Genomic DNA, 16,074 nt, shown 5'->3' with positions numbered 1-16,074 from the left:
CGGGCTGGGTTTCCCTCGTCCCCCCCAGCTGGGGGGTTCCCGCCCCTCCCGGGCACGCCTGACCCCCAGCCCCGCTGCCGGCAGCAGCTGCGCTGCTTTCGCTGTGCCCCTGCGGTCGCTTAGAGCAGCGTAGCCGAAGTAAATCGTGTTATGACCGCTTTTCCCTTAGTCATGTTGTTTGCAACGTATATACTAGTCCGACCCGCTGTAGAGATTGCCGGTGGGCTTTTTTTGTTTTTCTTTGGTAAACAAATACTTTATGTCTTCCCTGTGTAGGCCAGTACAATGGTGGCGGTTGGCCTGACCATAGCGGCAGCTGGATTTGCAGGTTTGTAGGTGATGGGAGAACGCTGAACAGTTGTACTTGCCATTGCCTGTCTCAGTACTGATGGATTTTAAGGTAGTTTAATAGCTGATACAGGACACTTTTGGGAGAGCCTGTATTGAGAAACATGGCTGTAATTAAACAAAAGATAAAAGTTCTTACTTTGTTATGTCCCCAAAATGTTTATTCCACTTTCTAATCCACAAGTTACCAGTTGCACTGAACTGCTAAATCTTCGTGAAACTTTATACTTGGTCTTGTTCAACACTGATTTCTTTTAAGGTCGCTATGCACTAAAAGCTGTGAAGCAAATGGAGCCACAAGTAAAACAAGCACTTCAGAATCTACCAAAACCTGTAAGTTTTTATTAGTAGCATTTTTTAATTTAAAAGTTTACTTGGTAAAATAAATACAGGCTGTTGTCTCTGTATAAGCATTGCTGTATTTTCTTCTAATACTAAGCATAATTTTGTCAGTAATGACAATCTCGGTGATTCTGGTGGTGGTTGACTAATAGAGAACTTGTTTTGGCAAGTTTAAGTACTCATTTAAATAGTCATACTCTACTTCAACTGAATTTATTACAAGCGCAAAAGAAGCTTTGCAGTATTCTTACAGACTAAAAGCTCAGCAGCTGCTAAAGCAATAGTTGTTTTAACTGATAAAAATTAGTGTTTTTTTAAACTAACACGTTTTCTCTTTCAGGCCTTCAGCGGTTATTACAGAGGTGGATTTGAACCCAAAATGACTAAACGAGAAGCAGCTTTAATACTAGGAGTGAGGTAAAAGGAAATTTATTAGAAATGAAAGGTAAAAAGGAGGCTACGGTGTTGCCTAGTTGCTGGCCTGGTTTGTAAAGGACATAATTCTCGGTGCTTAAGACTGTCCTATGCCCAGCTTCCCCTGGGAATGTCACTGCCAAGTCAGGAAGCATGAAGCAACCTTTCAGGATTTTCTGTACTTATTTGGAATTCTTTGCTGCATGTTAGCTTGCTTAAAGCTAACTCTAGCTGGACTTTCATACGTCTGCAAATCCCTAGCACATTCGAAAGCCACGTACAGGTCCAGGTAAATATACCATTTTCAAGAAGCTTTGGGGTTTACTTGGTATGGGGAACACGGTTGTGCCATTTGCTTGTGGTTCCTGTCACTGCTGGTGAATTTCAGATAGATGTAGTGTGAAGGTGCTGCAAACCCAATTCTTGGATGTAGAGTAAATTCATCACTTCTAGAAAATGTTAGATACGAGTATGGTAACTGTCCCTGCCAAAACTTAAAGACACTTAAGACCAAATACACAGATTTATCTAGTAAGATACAGAATAGGAACCATTTCTGTTTGAAGGCAACTTCCAACTGTGAATTTTGTATACAGACAGGTGGTTGTTTGTTTTTTGTTTTGTTTTGTTTTTTAAATAAATCGAGAGCAAATTTTATTTTTTTCCTCCAGACTTTAGGAAGTTGTCCCGGTAAAAATGTTACAACATAGTTCTGTTTTCAATCATGTGAATGTCCCCCACCACGTTAGGCTGCTATAGCTTGTCTTCTTCAGCATACAGTATTTTGGAAAAACCTTAGAAACCCTCTCCAGGACTTACATGCTACATATCAGTAATAGGAAAAGAAAAACATACATGTAAGCCAAAGAGCTTATGGATAAGACAGAATGCTTGCTTGTTCTAAGAGGTCTTTTAAAGATCTGGGGCATTTTATGAGGTTCCCTTAAGTCAGATTTTCTCTCTCTTTTAAAGCCCTACAGCCAACAGAAGTAAAATTCGAGAAGCCCATAGACGGATCATGCTTCTGAATCATCCAGATAAAGGTAAGTAAATTAAGTCACATTGATTAATAAATACATGTTTTTAACACAGATTAATAGAACTGTGTAGGGAAGAAGTGACTGACATATGACTACCTCAGCTACTAAAAAAACCCCCAGAAAACTCTGAGTGAAAAGAAATTTTAGGGTGCCTTAAGCCTTATGGTTTTGGAGCATATTTTTGTGCTTGAATGCTCTAACGCAAGCAAATTCAGCAGGTCAGCTTGTTACTTGCTCTATCTTCTGTGCATATCAGATTAAAATATGATTTGTTAAAATGAGACTTAAAATCACCTTAATTTTAGATGAAAGACCAGAGTATATTTGCATGCTTTATGTACCATGTGAGTTGGAGTTCATTTGAATGCATCGGGAGTTCACCGTAAGCGGCAGGTGTTGCGCCTTCTGCGTCTGCTGAAGACACTAAACTGTGAAATATTTCTGCTCGTGGTACTCTGAAGGCTCAGAATCTAGTTATGCTCAAAGTTAATAACTTGAGGCATCTATACCTGTTCTAAATACTGTTTACTTCAGTGAGTCAGAATCATGTTAGTGTTTGGCATTTAACTTTTTAATCCTCACTTAAAAGGTAAAATTACTTCCTTTAAAGTGACTGTTGAACTTCATTACTTTACTTCTATGCACCAAAATCCAAAATAATCCTTGGGATACGCCTTTCATAGATAATATCTAGCGGAAGTTAACTTCAAAATGAACTTTATTGAATATATGCAGAACCTAAAAGACTGCTAGGAACATTTCACGTGTTTTACACGACCTAAATAAGTTAAATTAAGCTTCAAGTAAATACAGTAATTCTAGTACTAGTAAATGGTATACATGCTACAAATACAGGCTACAGGTCTTTGCGCCTCATGGTCAGTTACAATTTTGGTGCATTTGCATTGTGGATTCTGTTTCAGTATCTTTGTGAGTCATTTGTATGTCATGGTTAAAAACTGCACTAGTCCACTGGTACAGCAGCACTTCATATGCGGGCCTGGAACTAGAGGGGAAGGTTTACCTGCAGACTTCTTAGTTTAACATTTCTGTATTCACAACAAACTTTATGCTAAGTCATTAGTGACCAACGTATTTACGACTGATAAAACCGGAGAAGAAAACCCGCTCCAATAAACTAAAAGCAACCTAACAGGAATGAGCTGGCTGCACGTTTAGCTCTTGCAGTGACTGTATGTGTAAACTTATGCGGCTTCAGTCATAATGCAGTTTGTTCTTTAACTTGAGTAACTTTCAGACCATACTCTCACTTTCCCCCCGCCTCGTACTGTGGCATTATTAACAACACAGAAAGAAGGTATTTTTTTCATCTGATGTGACATGAGGTTATCTTTCTTCTAGGTGGCTCTCCGTATGTAGCAGCCAAAATCAATGAAGCTAAAGATTTGCTGGAAGACCAAGCTAAAAAATGAATGAGAGAGAAAATCAGAGGGTTTGTCCCTGCAAATGATTATTTTTGATAAATGGCGTAAGAAAAGTTCTAATGTCAGTCTTTGACTTAATATAAATGAAGCTGGAAATATGAATCCAGGGAGGTCACTCCCTCCCCACTCATTTCTTAGTCACTTTTTGGGGAAACGTGCAAGGGAGAGAGGCTTAAAGTTTTTTTCGTAGCTGTGCTTTAATAAGCAAAATCTGCCACTCTGAAATATTTTCAGAGTAAGAGTACTAACTTGGTTTGGCCAATGCATGTTACCAGATACAGGTAGACCTGCATGCTGTTACCTAATTTTTGTTAAACTAGCTATGTTTAAAGTTCATGCTGCTGTTCTTTCATGTGCCAAAGTTAGCATGATAAACCGGTTTGGGGAAGGGGTGGAAAAAATCAAGAGGCTTTATTTGACGGGAAGAATTGGGACAGCTGTGTGGTTGTCTGACTGAAGAAATAAAGTATAGGAAACACCCGTGGTTGTCTTTGCCTTGTGAAAAACAAGGTTGGTTGAGCTTCTTAAGTGTTACTGATGGGTCTGGAACATCCCAGATTTTTTTAGTAACTTTCAGTTTTTAATGGATTTTATATAGCCTTTAATAAATTTGAAATTCGTAATGTAAGTACTGTAGTTTTATACATTATCTTACACTACAAAGTTAGAGGTTTGCATCAATAGTAATTAGGAAACAGGAACTCTGTACATAAGCCATTGAAGATACCCGAGCTGGATTCATCATGCTGCAGGAAGCCTGGCATGCCCCAGCAGATGTCTTTGTAAGTATCCGAATTAGGGCCAAAGAGTTGTGTCATACTCCAAGAATCTTGCCAGTCTTTCTGCAACTATGGTAAAACTGCTGCACAGCACGTGTAATAGTTAACACTCATCTGTTCATAACTACAACGGATATCAGAGCTTTCATTTTTCCAGAACTAACACGCCTCTACTTCAGAGTAGTGCAAGTAGTCTTACACCCCCGGCGCGAACGCTGGCCGCTATGTAGCTGCATTTCTGTGGACGAGTTATAGGCCACTTAGTATTACCAGAGGAACAGTAAGGAAGAGTTCCATGCCTTCAGAAGAGAGGATCAAATCAGTAACACGAGTATGAAATGGAAAACGTTTAGAACCTGTACAGAGGGAGGGATAACTCTGCTTTACTACCGATTTTAAAGTGGGGTGAAAAAACCAGCTGGAACATTGCCATGCAGCAGTTCCAGAGTATGTGTATTTCAAGCTGTACTTTAAGTTTTTCTCTGCCAAATAATACTGAGTTTTTAAACACAGCTTTTTTTTTCTTCTGTTTTTTAAATTTTCTCCACTCTTGTGGCTGCCTTATCAGTTGAGATGCTTGTGCACACTTCAGAGTTACAACAATTTAACTGTTTGGTCTCCAGGAGGGAACATTGTCAATGGGTGTCAACACTTAACCCGTATTAAAAACTGCACATCGCCTTAAATGAAATACGTACCCAAACCTGGTTGGTACAACTCTCCTGTAGCTGTATCGGGTATAGCAGCTGGAGTCACGGGTGGTTCAGAGTACTTGGTTTTGTCCTTACTCACTTCTGACGAAATCAGGTAAGACAGAATTTTTTTCTTTCAAGTCAGCACAACTTCAGCCCTACCCCTTTGCTCCGACATCTTACAACATCTCCTTGCTACCCAGATGATGTTCCACACCTGTGGTTTCTGCTTCATTGCTCTTGCTCATGTGCCTGAAAAGGTGGGTTAGTGTGTCATGCTTCCTACTTCTCAATTAAAAACTACATCTGCATTAATTCCTATATATGTTAGTCAGGTTAGGTGATTCTCCAAGATAAGAAGTCTGTTTTTAGACTTGTTAACTGATGTTTTACATCATCGCCTTAAAGAATGGAAGATTGGCATGTTAGAAAACTCTTAGGAAAGAGTTAAAGGTTCAAGCTGCCTTGCAAGTAAGTTTCAATTGTTAGTGTTAACAGCTTGAAACACTTAAAATCAATAGTCATTTAAATTTCTGATAGAAACAGTCAACAGATGGAAGATCAAAGTTTATTTTCTTTTACTACCAGCATACAAAAAAAAACATATTGCACATCAAACAACCAAAACAAAAATAAAAATACTCTACTAAGGACTAACATATGTAGTTTATACAGAATAAACTTTCTGGAAATTGATCTTTTCAGTAGTTCAGGTTATGTCTTAATGGACATGACTAATTCAGCTTAGTGTTAACTAAAGCTATGTTTGATTTTTAAATACTGTACAGTTTAATAAATAAACCAAACAAAGCCTCAATGTAGAACAGTCACTGCCAATGTCACCCAGTATCCCTGCAGATTATGAGAATTTAACAAATGTATTCCAGTGGTCTGCAGATTTTTCCTCTACATACAGCATTTAAAAAACATGTATTAAAACAGACCAGTTTCCAGACTAAACTAATGGAGAAATTACATTTCAGTGCAAAATATTTTAGACTGCATTTCTTTCTAGTATTCCTCAGGTGAAGAAGTGGTTGCATATTATTAAAAATGTAACAAAAGCAGCTAATGCTTTCATAAAGAGTATTATGTTAGGGATCCCCCTCACATCTTTGCCATATTTTGAAAACAAAATAACATTTCCTATAGCCAGCAATTTTGTTTATTTAAATGTTACATATACTATCTCAAGGCACATCTGATGATATATTTATAACACAGTAGGTGTCAAAGTATGTTTAACATATGATTTCTTCAGGATCCCTCCCCTTTCCGTATTCCAAAATGGAGGAACTGAAAGTGCGGTGTCAAGACTGGCGATCCATATTCTATCTTTGGCAAGCTTATACAAGCACTATTTTAAATGTAATGTAAAAGAACTGTAAACTAGGAACTTCAGTTTATGAAACACCATTCAGCACTGCTTCTTCCTGATTATTTCCATCCTCCTGAACAGTAACTTTCTTTTCATCAGGACTGTGCTGTAGTTTAGAAGGCTCATCCCCAGAAGCTGTAGCAGGACCATTCACTGCCTTTTCGGAAGGGCTGTTCTCATCAATCGCATCTTTTGCCTTGCAGAAACAAAAACAGGGCAATGTTACAAATTCCGTAAAAACATACAGAGCGTAATCTACATTTCCCTCCGGCTCACACAGCAGCTTTGCAATAGGAAACACCTCTTGTCTGTCTGTGCCAGTATCCTATCGCTTACAGCATCCTACTGCTTGCCTTGGCATTTATGGGACACTTCTGAGGAAGTCGTGCCACGGTAACCCTGAGACAGCATACCCACAATGGTTTATTTCACAGTTTCAATTTTTCTAAGCCAAGGAAGAAGTTAACTGAAAAGTTGAGTTTTACACCCCTTTCAAAGTCTATAGTAAGATTAGATTTTGTTCATCGGATAGCAACGGATTGTTCTTATTTTGCTAAACTCAGACATAACTTGTGGCAATAAGTTCAATGTTACTTTAGAAGTAAAGGAATTCTGCTTTATTCAGTTCTGAATATTATTTTTCACGATACGTAATGCCACTCACTGATCCTTTAAGGAGAGCAGATCTCAAATCTACAACCTTTGTAATGTTAATTCTTTCTAAAATAGTTTGTACAAGTCACTAAACATGCTACCTAGCATCCTCTATTTATAAAGTGTTTTAAGGATTAGTTCAAGACTCACCCATGGATAATTTTCACATTTTATTATGTAATGCTACATTACTAAGTGTAGTATTTTAAAATGCGTAAAGACTTCATTTGAGCATTACACGTGGCCACTGAAGTCTGCAATGATAGTCTGCGAATCAATGTCAGTTCTGTTTACTCTGGACCATTTTTGCTTTTAATGATTTATTCTTAAAGTCAAATGCATTTGCAGTCAAATGAGGGCAATCTAAATGAAGCATTCCTTTACTGTTTTGCTGCAAGGGAAGAGAAAAATAACCCCATATGTTAAAAAAAAAAAGTCGTCTTACCGTTTCTTTCTTGGTTTTGGCTAGCGTCTCCTTTGGAGGGTTTCTCTGTCTACTTTGAGATTCAGCTCGTGATATATAATCAGCTACTGTTACTGTTCAAGGAAAAAAATTACAGTGATGCTCACATCAGAAGTCTGATTTAGCATTAAGCTTCATATGTCTTTTCTGTACAAGTTACACTATAACTGGGAGACATCTCACAAAAGGCCTTCACACTTACAGGTATCGACTACATAGCAAGGATCAATTTGTTTCTGTTGTTAAAGACAATTTTCACTAAAATCAGTGGTAACAGGATGATCTGAAGGTGGAATCGTAACATTAATAAAATATAATTTTGGTCCAATTGGAAATTTTATTGGAAAATAAGGGCTTTCTGTACTGGGTTTGAAGAGATCAGACTGCAGCATCTTTATACTATAGGCTGTGTTTGTCATTGGGGTTTTACTATCTTGAGTAGTGAAGAATTTCACACTAATGAAACAAAGGTAAGTTAAAATATGAAAAGAATTGGGGGAGGTTCAGAGTGTGGTATCACTTACGACAAAGCAGCATTCAAATCTTTGTTACTTCATGAAGCAACTGGCTAGAGAACTCGCCCTCCTCCTGGTATTCAAAATGCAATCCACACAGTTAACTCTGGCTTGTGGGCGGGTGGATTAATTGCGGTGTGTGTACAGACACTTGAAGCGGCTCTGTATGAGCGAGCCTGTACTCAAAAGCAGGACAGCCATGTTTGCACTGTTACGGCCGCACTTACTGGACACCGGCCAGGGGTTTTCTGACCTCTTTTCTTCTTGCCACCTCAGCACATGTTCTTGTAGCCTGGTTTTGTCTTATCCCGCCCTCTTGTACCCACACCAATTGAGAGTCAACTCTATCTTTAGAATACATAGTACTACAAATTTAAAAATACACTTGTATCTTTGATGAACTAAAGCACATTAGAGTCGGCAAGCATTATCTGTGGAACAGTACAGTCAATTGTATTTAGTATATCATGCATTCAGGTGAACTATTTTTCTGGATTTAGGAACGATTGTGCATGAACCCTACATCAGAATAGGAAGTACAGCACATGAATTTTCTGTTACAGTAACTGGACTTCTTACAACTGGGTCCTAGCATAATTGCCACCATCAAGTGAGCTTCTGCTCAAGGAGAATTATTTCTTTAAAATGAGGCTCTGTACCCAACTCCTCTAATGTAAAGATGAAGCATGTTTTATGCACACAGTGTAAGACACTAATTCTTAATATTCATTTATGTAGTAGCAACCCAAAACATATAGCAACGTAAATCAAGTAATACAACTAAATGACTGAAGTACATTGTTAGCGGGGTGGGGGTTTTTCCTTCTGTCTTAATTTCACTCACTGTACACTTACTAAGTATTTATAAAGAGATTAAATTATTAGAGCATTTTTCACGAAGACAGTGTAACTAACTACCAATGCTCTTACTGTTGTATTTAAAAATATTTATTATGCAAACTGAAAACGGTATCTTGAACTAAGACATCAACAGGAAAATACTGAGAAATCTTGTTTGGGCAATTTTTGTTTTGTTCTTAGAATATTTAGATTTAAAAGAAAAATATCATAGGGTTTGTAGAGATGACCAACACCTCTATGTTTTACTTATAACTAAAAGCTGAAATCCATCTTTCCTTTTTCTGCCCCTTTATAAACTGGTATCACTGTTACAAAACTAGAATGTTGAGAAGTAATGGGTTACTTTGGGTTTGTTTTTTTTTTAGGGGGGTGGGGTGTTTGTTTTTTTTTTCTTCCCCCAAGTTTTAGGTACTGTAATGCAACAACTTTTTTCTTCTTAATCAAATGCTGTAAGAGCGCCACAGATAAAAGGAAGACAAATATGGGTGAAATTTTGAACCTGTCCATCTAGAAGACCTTCTGTTACTACCTTACGCCACGTATGTACAAGCATTTTCTAAATAGGGCATTACATTGAAAATGAGCTAGTTCACCTTTTAACATTTCAAGTGTTAGTACACACAAAAGAAATGCAACAAGCCACAACAACAAAAAATTGGAAACATGCAATTTCATTTAAATTCCTCCTCCTTCCCACCCTCAATTTGTAGATGACTTACAAATATGCACAAAAGCCGAGGACTGATAGCAGCAGTTTGATACGGGCACGGGACTGGCAGATGCCACGTGAGTTCCCTCACAGTGCTCTGCCAGGGCACCCACATCCTGCCATTCCAACTCTCGGCTTCTCAGCCGGTGCTGAAAAGGTTGTGTCACATTCAATGCGAGTGCACAGATGCAAGTGAGTGCAGGTCGTGAACCTTCACGTTTGTCATGATCCTGGACCACTGAAGTCAACAGCAGTTTGGCTATTGACTGCAATGAGAACTGGATCAGAAGCGTATTCGTATGTCCAAGCAAAAAGTTAGACATTATAAATTAGTTTCATTAGACAGATTAAGAACTTTTGTAAGTTCTCCTAGTAGAGGAAACATCTTTCATCTTTATCTAGTAGTCTTATTAGTTATTGAGTAACCTTTTTATATTATGCAGCTATATGTAAAACAGCAGACACAACATTCTCTCATGCTTTTGACCTGAGATTACCCACAGCTCCACTCGAATTACCTGGCTGTCTATCTTCTGCCTGACCCCTGAAGCGACGCCTGCGGCTACGATTGCGTCGCTGGGGTTTTTTGTCACTATCATCTGCAATTGCAAAGTTTACCATGAACTATTTCTGACGATTAAATAAGTAAATAAATAAATTCTTCAGCAGTTTCAGCATGGGGCATTTAAAATTGCTTCTGTTAAAAGAGACAGGCTACATAAGACAGGCTGAAAGAAAACCGTAATTTTATACTGAAAGCATACACAATAATGCAAAAGCTAGATTTTACTTTTTTGCTCTTGGCTCATTAAAACATTTAGGCATATGCTTAATGACCTCAGATTTCATTTATTAAATAAGTAACCATATGTAAAATTTTAGCCACATAACCCATGAAAGAGGAGGTTTTCTCCTACATTATTAAGCCACAGATTATATTCTTGTCCCAGTGAGTATCAAGAGAATTTACTGAGGGAAAAGTACTTAAGCAGAAGGTGGGTAGAGACACACTGACAGTTACTTAAGTAGCTTTCCTACACTGAGACTGAGGTTACCAAGGAGAAAACAGAATGCTGATCCAGCAGTACTGTTTCTCTGAAAACGGCAGTACTAACGGGAAACAACAAGTTAGTCTCTGGTGTCTCCGTCAGACAGTTTTTTACAAAAGAGGCATATGAAAATACTAGTGGAGCTCAATAAACAGGAGATTTCATGGCAGAGCCATGGAGCAAGTCTTTCTTTAATCAGACAGCAACCTTTAACAGAACAACGATTCGTCACTAACAAAAATGAACAAGTGTTTCACTACACTTACATGGACAACACATTTTTTCTCAGCTTGTTCGGGGACTATCATCCAACTGTTTACATACCTAAACCATTCTCATTAACAGAAGCTGTATCAGACTCTGTCATTCCATCCATGAGAACAGCATCTTCATCAGTCCTTCGCCGGCGTGACCTCCTACGGCGGTTACTACTGTGGTGAGATTCACTAGCATCGGTATCCACAGTCTGGTCTGACTCTGTGTTATCAAGCAAGCTGTAAGGGTTGCTGTCCGGATCTTTAAGCACTGGACAAACAAAACATTTCCATCTAAGACACTGGAGTTGCATATAATTCAATTTCCAGGCTGTTTTTGAAAGTTTCAAAATACAAAGCAACCTTACGAAAAGGTATAATACACAGGACTACAGCACTTACGATTTCATACCGGTTCCTCTCTGACTCTAACCCAACAGTAAGTATTCTGAGGCACCACAGCAGGCACGTGTATTATTTCCTCACAAAGACTTCCAAGGTGACATTTAGAGAACTTTTACTCAGAACTGCTAAATGTGTAAAATACACCTTTCACTTCATAGCAGCATGGTACTTTTGACACTATTGAAGTGTTATGAATTAGTCAAATTCTGATAAAACGTAAGATAACTTCCATTCTATGATTTCTTCTCTCGTTCTGTATCTAAATAAAAGCTTAACTCAGAAGGCAGCCAGAGGTAACATGCCAAAGACTTAGAAATTTTGAGAATATCATTATTATGCATGTGTAGTAGAGGAAGGAAGTGAAGATCATTGTGAGCAGAAGATAAGCAAATAAAAATCTAACAACACAGCATATGACAAGGAACTATCGCACAGCTCTACTGAAATCCCAATGTATTAAGATGTAAATGTAAAAATGGAGTATTTTAAAATAGTAAAAGGTTATACAGAAAATTGCCAGGAACAGAAACTAAATTCAAAATACATTTGAAACACAGTACCAGAGCTAATGGATGACTTGCCGCCACGAGGTCCGCCACGCCCACGACCTCCAGATACACTACGTCCTCGTCCTCCAGGACGACGTCTATTGTCACGTTGATGTCTGCTTTCTCGGTCATCTTCTCCTGCCAAGGACCAGTCACTAAGTTCATCTTTTCTCTCAGATTCTGTTTCAGAGGGATTAGAGAGCTCAGAGTTTGTACCTTGCACAAGAAGGAAAAGAAAATTGGAAATTAATATGAAATTTGGGATTATATTCTGGTTTCAGATTCACACAGAAGTCTTCTACCCAGCATGGCTGGTTATATATACATACATGTGTTATATAAATAAATATGTTATAGTATAGGAATTAAGTAACTTTATTAATATATACTTATAAAAGTATATAAAATGTATATATAATTTTATATTTTAGATATACTCATAAATAAAAATAAATATATGCACATATAAAATATAGATAGAGCGTAAGTTACCTAAGTTTCTAACATTCTCAACCTGTTAGTTTGTACTAACATGAGAAATAAGGGCTCAAAGATTACCAAAACTGTAATTTACATACACGGATAAATCAAGGATTAAACAGCATTTCCTCTCTTTGTGTATACACTGCAGGCATTTGGTGCAGTTTCTAGGCAACTTCTCCGAAATTCCCAAGGACAACTTTATGGCTGTTGCTAAGCAACCTCTTCTGGCTGTTGTGATGCTGCTTGAACAATTTAACTGTTTATATTAAATAGCGTCCATAATATCCCACTGTCTCTGAGCTAACCAAACCCACACAGCTTTTCACTACCTAAAAATTCAACACCTACTATTGATTTTAAACATCCAGGAACTCTCCCTACTAACCATTCTGGAATAAAGAAATTTAGACCCATATGGTTCTAACACACAACTTGCCACTGCTGCCCCTGGGGGGGGGGGACGGACGGACACACACACAGACAGACACACAGTTTTCCAAACGAAAGTCTGTGGGTATATAAACAAACTGAACAACTTTTGTTACAGTTTAGTCAAACAATTCATTGGGAAATAGTACAAAATGAAGTTACAATCATTAGCATTATCATCAGAATCAACCTAACAAACGCTGCGTGATCCTGGAAGCTACAGTAAGTGACAGACTATAAAATCCAAAAGAAGAACCTGTCTGATTTTGTAACAGAAGTGAGCTACGTGTAGATGATCAAGAGTTATTTACTGTATGGAATAAAGAGATATTCCCCCCCCTCCCCCCTCGTTTACAGGAGCATCTATTCTTCTTTGTGAAATATGTCTATATTCAAATGCAGACTGCCTCCATTTGGGGAGCTGCTGCTGAATGAAAAGGGAATGCACACACCTCTAGGGAACTAAATAGCAGTTCCTTGTTCATGTAAAAATCCATCAGAATATCTCACTACATCTTAAACAAATCCAGTTAGTTCCTGACCAAATTAAAGAAAAAAAAAAAAGAGAAAAAAGGACTTTGTGCTGTCTCCATTTTTAAGTATTTTGCTTTACTTTTCAAAAATACATTCATAAGATGGCCATGATCACAGACAAGCATTTTTTTCCTCCTCAAAACAAATAATGCTAACTACAGATTTTTTTTACTTGTGTCTCCTGAAGAGTATCTGTACCTCTTGCTCTTTCCCAGCTTTGTATGATACAACTGCTACTGTTGAAGATCTTCTGTTTGCTCATTTTTTCAATTTAAAACTTAATTTCAACAAGAATGTAAATCTAACTAGGTGTTTTGAGCTATGTAAAAAAGAAAATGGCAATTCTACATTTTCAACCCTACCTTCATTCAGCTATGCTGAACACAAAGAGATCTAGAGACAGTTATGGTTTCAAAAGTATACTGAGGACTCGCTCAACAAACGCTCAAGAAAACTCACCGTAACCAGATGTGTAATTGGGGCCTCTGCGGCCTCTCCCTCTTCCACTGTAGGATCTGGAACCTTGCACTGAGGAGAGGGTGCTCTCATCAGTTGTATAACCCTTTTCTTTTTCAGGAACTCTAGCGGAAGAAGGTCTGAAACCCATACCAATCTGACGCAATTGTTCATCAATCTGGAGCCTTTCCAGTCTTAGTTGTTCTACCTCCTACATAAAAGGAAACAACAACAAAAAAATTTCTGATAAAGAAATGTTCTTTCCCCTCACAAAATACCATTGTCCGACCAGTCATCTTAAGAACTAGCATTCCTGTAGGAGAGTTAACACCACCTTGAAGGTGACTGCAAATAGCAGAATTCAACCGAGTTCTGCAATCTCTGAGTTTCGGAAGAAACCTAAAACCTTCCTCTTAAAAAAAAAAAAAGTCTTTCAGCATGGTGATAAGACTATTATTACCTTTCTTAACTACACTTCACCACACGTTTTCTAGTCAAATTTAAAAAAAGCAAACTGACAAAGTAACATGATTCAAATTCATTCATTATTTTTGTTAAGCCAACACCACAACTCCATACAAAGCCAACTAATCTAGATGGATAATTGTTCTAATACTATGTAGTATTAGTGTGTTACTATTAGAAATTCCATCCTACCCCAAGAGAGCATTAACCTCAGAACAACAGAATGCTAACACAGGCAAAAAAATTTGCGTATTACTTCTCAAATGCCACTTAAACCAGTGTTCTTTACAGCCCAATCCTTTCAACACCAACAGTACTAAGTGACCATGATAATATATTTAAAGGCCTCCATAACACCTATGGGCAAGGGGTGGGTTCAAGGCACCAAACCTTAAATCCCAATATAGAGAGAAGAGTTTATCAACTGCAAATCCCACTGAAGTTGTTATTAAAAAATTCTGTTACTTCAACCAAGGTTTCCTCTACAGATTCTTTCTCCTGAAATACACTTACCTTTAGATACGCGATGTGGTATTCTAAAAGAACTTGGACGTTTCCAATGCTTTCTTTAGTACCAACAAATACAAACGGTACCATTCCCTATAGAAACAAAACGTCAGATCTTACTTTCAGGAAGAACGTTATCATCAAAACAATGCTTTCCGTTTAAATTATTAAAAAGTCTGTTTAAATTACAAAAGTGAGCTAAACAAGCAAAGACAGTAACTGGATCTTGGGGTGCAAAGATGCACTAGACAGAGCTCAGACTGGGGTGAGGATAGGGGCTTACATGTTAAGGACTTAAGACTATCAAGCTTTCCCAACAACCTATTCTGGCAGTTGAGGTAACTTGACATACAGTGTTTATATTGCCCTCTGCTAACAAAATTGCTGTGTGTGTTTATCACAGTAGGTGTGTAGAAGCATCCATAGTTTACCAAGAAGTGTCCAGTGGTTAATTAAACCAACTTCACAAGATGAAGTACCTTTAGAAGATTTTAGCTTATGTTCTCATATATTTAAAATATGCGAACACTATTAACACTATCAATCCCAAATTAGTTATGTGGCTAAAATACATATAGGAGGAAGTTAAAAAAAAAAAAAGTCTTGCTTCAGCAGCAAAACACCTTTCTTGAATTGTTTCATATAAAATTTACTGCAAGATGCCAGTCTGAAAAAACCTTAAAAATTGCCCTCTCTATATCCACAGAAAAGTTACAAAACTGGCTTTGTTGAATATCCACAAGCATCTATCCTAGAAAACTACCAAGTCACAAACACCTTGTTTTTGTAACATGGATATCACCACCATTACAGGTTGGCCATGAAAAAAAAAAAATGGATGCATAGGCCACGAAGGCTGTGTTTATAAACTGCGTAATGATGCAGAGATGAAACACCAATCCCATTCTGATGCCATAAGGTAGCACTTTAACTCATTTGAGTCATGCCCCAGAAATTCTCACTTTCTGCATGTATTTTCCTACACAACCTTTATTAAAAGATTCAACATGACTGATTTCGAAAATAAAAACCTAATCATAGGAAGAAAGAGTAAAGTACTTACATCTTCACGGGGCAGTTTATTTTCATTATCTCCTTCAATTCTCACCCTGACGACTCCAGACTTGTCTACAATCTCCTGAATCACTTTTCCATTTTTTCCAATAACTTTTCCTTCAGAGGGCAAGAATGGTTAATTTTGCACCCGTGTGCAAAATATTTTAACGGGTTTCTTCATATTGTAAGTTATGTATAACATAATTGTAACAAACACCTAACTCTCCTTTACTGTTCACTTTGTTTCT

At 37.7% G+C, this 16,074-nt stretch overlaps 2 protein-coding genes across 4 annotated transcripts in view; one reads left to right on the top strand and one right to left on the bottom strand.

Moving 5' to 3' along the window:
* The first annotated feature begins 256 nt into the window (after positions 1-256).
* Positions 257-4,217, top strand: DNAJC19 (DnaJ heat shock protein family (Hsp40) member C19). Its single transcript, XM_009288051.2, has 5 exons — positions 257-328; positions 608-681; positions 1,031-1,107; positions 2,077-2,147; positions 3,507-4,217. Exons 1-5 carry the CDS (start codon positions 286-288, stop codon positions 3,575-3,577), a joined length of 336 nt encoding a protein of 111 aa, XP_009286326.1. The 5' UTR covers positions 257-285; the 3' UTR covers positions 3,578-4,217.
* Positions 4,218-5,614: 1,397 nt separating this feature from the next.
* Positions 5,615-16,074, bottom strand: part of FXR1 (FMR1 autosomal homolog 1) — a 28,639-nt gene continuing 18,179 nt past the window's right edge. Inside the window, exons 9-16 of one of the 3 annotated variants that reach the window (XM_009288048.1) lie at positions 15,834-15,943; positions 14,777-14,863; positions 13,802-14,009; positions 11,909-12,112; positions 11,014-11,214; positions 10,159-10,239; positions 7,538-7,629; positions 5,615-6,634 (exon numbers count right to left, since the gene is read on the bottom strand). In XM_009288048.1, the coding sequence (XP_009286323.1) occupies positions 6,464-6,634; positions 7,538-7,629; positions 10,159-10,239; positions 11,014-11,214; positions 11,909-12,112; positions 13,802-14,009; positions 14,777-14,863; positions 15,834-15,943 (1,154 nt within the window). In that variant the 3' untranslated portion in view covers positions 5,615-6,463. The remainder of the gene's footprint in view (positions 6,635-7,537; positions 7,630-10,158; positions 10,240-11,013; positions 11,215-11,908; positions 12,113-13,801; positions 14,010-14,776; positions 14,864-15,833; positions 15,944-16,074) is intronic. The other 2 variants (XM_009288049.1, XM_009288050.1) reach the window with 2 other exon arrangements.

This window comes from Aptenodytes forsteri, unplaced genomic scaffold, assembly GCF_000699145.1.
Source record: "Aptenodytes forsteri isolate BGI_AS27 unplaced genomic scaffold, ASM69914v1 Scaffold72, whole genome shotgun sequence".
Classification (NCBI taxonomy): domain Eukaryota; kingdom Metazoa; phylum Chordata; class Aves; order Sphenisciformes; family Spheniscidae; genus Aptenodytes; species Aptenodytes forsteri.
This window is presented reverse-complemented; position numbering and strand designations above follow the sequence as displayed.